We start from the raw sequence: 6,263 nt of genomic DNA, 5'->3' as shown, positions 1-6,263 counted from the left end.
GATTGAGGTGTGTGGATTTAGAAAAGTGATAGAGAGTGGGATGTGTGGATTTAGAAAAGTGGTAGAGATTGGGTTGTGGATTTAGAAAAGTGGTAGAGATTGGGGTGTGGATTTAGAAAAGTGGAAGAGATTGGGATGTGTGGATTTAGGAAAGTGGTAGAGATTAGGGTGTGTGAATATAAAAAAGTGGTAGAGCTTGGGGTGTGTGGATTTAGAAAAGTGGTAGAGATTGGGGTGTGTGGATTTAGGAAAGTGATAGAGATTGGGGTGTGTGGATTTAGAAAAGTGGTAGAGATTGGGGTGTGGATTTAGAAAAGTGGTAGAGAGTGGGATGTGTGGATTTAGAAAAGTGGTAGAGATTGAGGTGTGTGGATTTAGAAAAGTGGTAGAAATTGTGGTGTGTGGATTTAGGAAAGTGGTAGAGATTAGGGTGTGTGGATTTAGAAAAGTGGTAGAGCTTAGGGTGTGTGGATTTAGAAAAGTGGTAGAGATTGGGGTGTGTGGATTTAGAAAAGTGGTAGAGATTGGGGTGTGTGGATTTAGAAAAGTGGTAGAGATTGGGTTGTGGATTTAGAAAAGTGGTAGAGATTGGGGTGTGTGGATTTAGAAAAGTGGTAGAGATTGGGGTGTGGATTTAGAAAAGTGGTAGAGATTGGGGTGTGGATTTAGAAAAGTGGTAGAGATTGGGATGTGTGGATTTAGGAAAGTGGTAGAGACTGGGGTGTGTGGATTTAGAAAAGTGGTAGAGCTTGGGGTGTGTGGATTTAGAAAAGTGGTAGAGATTGGGGTATGTGGATTTAGAAAAGTGGTAGAGATTGGGGTGTGGATTTAGAAAAGTGGTAGAGCTTAGGGTGTGTGGATTTAGAAAAGTGGTAGAGATTGGGGTGTGTGGATTTTGGAAAGTAGTAAAGATTGGGGTGTGTGGATTTAGAAAAGTGGTAGAGATTGGGGTGTGTGGATTTAGAAAAGTGGTAGAGATTGGGGTGTGTGGATTTAGAAAAGTGGCAGAGATTGGGGTGTGTGGATTTAGGAAAGTGGTAGAGACTGGGGTGTGTGGATTTAGAAAAGTGGTAGAGCTTGGGGTGTGTGGATTTAGAAAAGTGGCAAAGATTGGGGTGTGTGGATTTAGGAAAGTGGTAGAGATTGGGGTGTGGATTTAGAAAAGTGGTAGATATTGGGGTGTGGATTTAGGAAAGTGGTAGAGCTTGGGGTGTGTGGATTTAGAAAAGTGGTAGAGATTGGGGCGTCTGGATTTAGAAAAGTGGTAGAGATTGGGGTGTCTGGATATAGAAAAGTGGTAGAGATTGGGGTGTCTGGCTTTAGAAAAGTGGCAGAGATTGGGGTGTCTGGCTTTAGAAAAGTGGCAGATATTGGGGTGTGTGGATATAGAAAAATGGTAGAGATTGGGGTGTGTAGATTTAGATAAATGGTAGAGATTGGGGTGTCAGGATTTTGAATAGCAAAATAATTCAGCTTAGAGAAAGAGGGTAGAAATGAAATGAAGAGGAGATACTGGTGGATATTGATGTTGAAAACGATACTTTTGTATCATTACTGTTCTATATGTCCCCATTCACGGTACAGTACTTTCCCATTGCACACATTAAGTTAGCAACATGCACTTGAGGAGCAGAACCCGCTGGGTTTATATCCATCTCCTTTCAATGAGCACATTTGTTTTGTCTACATGGAAAACAGATGTTTCAGTGGTTTCCCTGCACTCCTTTGTGTAGCTGTTATTTACTCTCTAAATGTGTGACTTGATTTCGTACAGGTGCCTCCCCCACAGGTGGTGGGGCTCTGCTTCACCAGTTCCACCAGTTCACTGTGTAACTGATCACAGGGGTTGTTTTTAGTCGGGTACTTTGGCCATGCTGTTTTATACAGCAATTGGAGTATATCTGGGTAAAATTAGATAGATAGACAGACAGATTGATATAGATGGATAGATATAGAAAAGTGTACCAAATATAATCTTGTTAGCTTTTGTGCAAGTATTCAAATCCTCCTCTTATTCACTTCAAAATCAACTTTGCTCAGTACTTTTTTTTTCGAAAATCATATATCTTACACACACACACGTACACGCACACGTGTACACACACACGCACACGTGCACACACACACACACACACACACACACACACACACACACACACACACACACACACACACACACACACACACACACACACACACACACACACACACACACACAGAGAGAGAGAGAGAGAGAGAGAGAGAGAGAGAGAGAGAGAGAGAGAGAGAGAGAGAGAGAGAGAGAGAGAGAGAGAGAGGAAAAAATCTGAATAAGGAAATAAAACAAAATAAAACACACACTTATGAACATCATAAACTTTATATGGATGGGATAGAAATTAATAGAGGTCAGACTAATGAACAGTACAGAGATCACAGATGCCCATATCCTGAGGGCATTCACAGCAACACTGAAAGATGTGTTCACTTGAATTCACAGGTCTGAAAAATTACAATGGATTACTTACTTTCAACTGGAGAGAAAAATATTAAAATCAAATATTCATAGCTCTTCCTCCAAGTAATTCTGGTCATTCCTTTTCAAGGCATGAAACACATTCCATCATTTCACTGTAAGACATACTTGGAAGACAGTTAAACTTATGCACCACACTATGCCCACATATTAAACTTTGTGATTCTATATGCTAAACCCCATCTAAAAGTGCCTGAGAAAATATAAGTAGTGACTAGAATGTGCAGTTCCCAAAAGAGCACCATAACTGTGTACATCATTACTTTGTGGTTAATCCTAAAAGACTGGTTTGAGGCTATCTGTCTGTATGTCTGCTTTTATGTATGACTGTGGAGAGGTGATACATGGCATGAACGATAGTGTAAAGTGTGAGTGAGAGAAGGAGGAGGAGGAACAGAGAAAAGGAGATGGAAAAAAGGAGGAGGAGGAGGAGGAGGAGGAGGAGGAGGAGGAGGAGGAGGAGGAGGAGGAGGAGGAAGAGGAAGAGGAAGAGGAAGAGGAAGAGGAAGAGGAAGAAGAAGAAGAAGAAGAAGAAGAAGAAGAAGAAGAAGAAGAAGAAGAAGAAGAAGAAGAAGAAGAAGAAGAAGAAGAAGAAGAAGAAGAAGAAGAAGAAGAAGAAGAAGAAGAAGAAGAAGAAGAAAGAAAGAAAGAAAGAAAGAAAGAAAGAAAGAAAGAAAGAAAGAAAGAAAGAAAGAAACAAGAGAAAGAGAAGATGAAAAGAAGATTAAGGATAGGAAGAATAGGAAAAGAAACTTGGAAGTGGGTGTGGGTGTAGATGCATGGTGTGTATGTCATTATGCCTGTGTGTGTGTGGGTGTGCACAAGTATTTGCATATGTCTGTAAATATGCATATGTATGCAAGTGGATCCATTTATGTGTATCTGTACTGAAGTGTGAAAGCATATACAGTAATGAAGACCAGTACATAAAAATGTTAAGTCTCTCATTCACTTATGAAGCCTTTGTGACCTTACCAGTGTAACTTACAAAATATGATCCTACTTCCTCTTCTTCAATTTGTTACCCTAACAATTTCACATCCTTCCTTCTATCCACTAGTCATTCATTCTTGTAATAACATATAATCTCATTTTAAATCTCTCTTATTCCTGATCTTCATCGTTATCTAGTATGGAGTCCAAGCAATTAAGTAAACCATTCTCTAAAAAAATTATATTATGCCTGCCAGAATTCTACCATTAATACAACCATAGTTCTGCAGATATCACAGACCAACACTTCCATGGTTTTATCACAACAACTTCAGAATATTGTTTGATTACTATCCCTAAAAGAGTAATCAAAATATATATACCCCATATCCTGCATTCCTGGGAGCAATGAAAATGCAAATTTCTATCTATAAGTTTCTTGCCAAATATTGAAAATCTTAAGATATTTTATGACCAATATCTACACAGGTTTTGATGTTATTAACTTTTCATTTATTCTTACTTCTTACTAATTTAGGTGTGTTCGAAAATTAACAAATATTTTCCAAATCTAGTAAACAGTCTCAGTGTTATATATATTCCCTATATTCATATGGATTCACTGATGACAGCAATGTATTTAATCCAGTGAATTAGACATGCATCCCCATTACAATAACATGCACATTTTTCATGTATTTGCATATCCACATGTATTGTCTAGCAACAAAGAAAGTATTTGATTTCCATAAAAAGCCTCACACATCTAGACTGACTTGAGCAAGAACTCAAGTGTTATTTTACTTATTTTATATTTTCAGACTTCTAGGACAAAACATAAGAAAAAAAGAACATTAGTACTATATATCCATAGAAGACGATTAAAATTTTTCAAAAAGTATGCAGAGAAAAATGTGCCTTGTACCTCTATGAAAGACTTAAAATGTGTGATTCTTGTTTCATAAGAACTAAAGATGACACAAAACAGAAGCATTTCCTCAGAACCATCCAAGGAATATAGAAAGAGTTAGACTGACTAAAATATTAAACAAAATAATTGTTTCACTAAAGGTATGAACATTAACATCATATACCAGCGACACTTGGACAATACATAGTTCTCAGTGCCCAATCTTTACACAAGCTTTTAGTCACAGCCATGTTACTAGAGATAACAAAAATACATCAATGCAGAAGGACTATTAACAGATGCTCAAGATAAATAAATATACAAATAAATGAGAACAATACAGTAAATCCTTATTTTGCTTCATGGTTACATTCCAGTGCCCCTGCATTTGATGAGAAATAAATTAAGTGTACAACAGTAACAAATATTAAAGAGTGAATTCTCCATCTTAAGAATTCATTTTCTTTCCACATAATTCAACACTTTTACAGTGGCAAAGGAGACTAGCTTGAATTGCTTCATATATCCCTTTTTTTCCCTTGCTGACAATTCATGCAGTTGATTCATTCACATGAAACATACAAGCAACAAAAACATCAGACACTATTATTCTACACATTTTCCTTATCTACTAGGGCCATCACTTTCCACTGCCACTTCGGAAGATTGCAACCTGTATCACAAGCACTACATTTGGGCCCTAGGTTATCAAACAAGCACAAAAGCTCTAAATCACAGAGAAAATCTACAAGATTCACCACAGCAAGAGTTAATATCAGATATGGATGAGATCTGGAAGGGTAACATCAGTGCTGAGTTTTAGTTGGCTCTGCTTTGAGTAATTCTCACTTAGTTCATTTATTATTGTTGTATTTTAACAGTATATGTTATCTATTGATTTATTAATTTAAAAAAATGGCAAAATAGGGGTTTACTGTATATGCATATATAAATAATAGAATAATACAGTATAATCCAGCTGCTGCATTGCTTCTAAATCTAAATTGCCGGTTCTTAAATTTTCTCTTCTTCCTTCTTTTTCAAACTGTTACACTGCAATCATCATAACAGCAAAGGAAGCCATTGTAGGACTTCATTTAAAAAGCTGCCATACACAAAAGACAAGTTTAAATAATCCATATAAAAGGTAATTATCAAGGTTCATGATAGCTGAGACACATGAAATTTGAAAACTGAGAATATCACCATTTCATCAGATTTTTTCAATACAATCTTAACACATAACACTGTAACTATTATCACAGAATATTGTTTTTTTCTCTTCTTCTTTTCATATATTTCACATAAGATTAGGTTTGGCATACTATTCAGTCTTTGTCATTAAACAATAATGCAAACCCCACTCTAAACTAAACTAACCATTTCAACATATATATATATATATATATCTGGAATGATCCTCTAACAACTATAGTCAAAGAGAAATGTCTATCACCATTTACACTGGGGAAAAAAAATCTACTCCCTCTCTCTTATGAAATAAACATCATAATACCCTGCTGCAACAACTGAGAACCCTCTTCTCCAGTAGAAAAGAAAACAATAAGAAAAACATAAAAATTTCAATTTCTTATTTTTTTTCTTTTATGGGGGTGGGGGGTAGGAAGAGGAAAGGGGTGGGGGTACAACCTCAATGATACACCATGAGGTACCAACTAACAAAGAAAGGTGTAGTCTCCTAGGCCTATAAGCTCTTCAGTAACCAACTTCTTCTGCAAGCAGTTGAGGCGAGACATTACAAGTCTTCCATTTTTGGGTGGGTGAGATTTCTTTATTTTCCCACTAAGTAGATAATCATTGTCCCCCCTGAAAAAGTGTTATAATTAATGTTACTTTAATTACTCTTATTACCACTATCATCTTCATCTCTTCATAAGTATTTTT

The 6,263-nt window shown here is 36.7% G+C and overlaps 1 protein-coding gene across 2 annotated transcripts in view; it reads right to left on the bottom strand.

Annotated features, from left to right (window-relative positions):
* Positions 1-5,643: 5,643 nt before the first annotated feature.
* The window catches only part of LOC113817887 (uncharacterized), a 30,917-nt gene continuing 30,297 nt past the window's right edge, over positions 5,644-6,263 (bottom strand). The window contains exon 12 of one of the 2 annotated variants that reach the window (XR_011399537.1): positions 5,644-6,185. Coding sequence is in view for 1 of the 2 variants with exons in the window: in XM_070138386.1 (XP_069994487.1) it covers positions 6,174-6,185 (12 nt within the window). In the remaining variant the exon portion in view is untranslated. The remainder of the gene's footprint in view (positions 6,186-6,263) is intronic. The other variant, XM_070138386.1, reaches the window with a different exon arrangement.

This window comes from Penaeus vannamei, chromosome 24 (genome assembly GCF_042767895.1).
Source record: "Penaeus vannamei isolate JL-2024 chromosome 24, ASM4276789v1, whole genome shotgun sequence".
Classification (NCBI taxonomy): Eukaryota; Metazoa; Arthropoda; class Malacostraca; order Decapoda; family Penaeidae; genus Penaeus; species Penaeus vannamei.
Note: the sequence above shows the minus strand (reverse complement) of the source record. Positions and strands in the feature narration are given on the sequence as shown.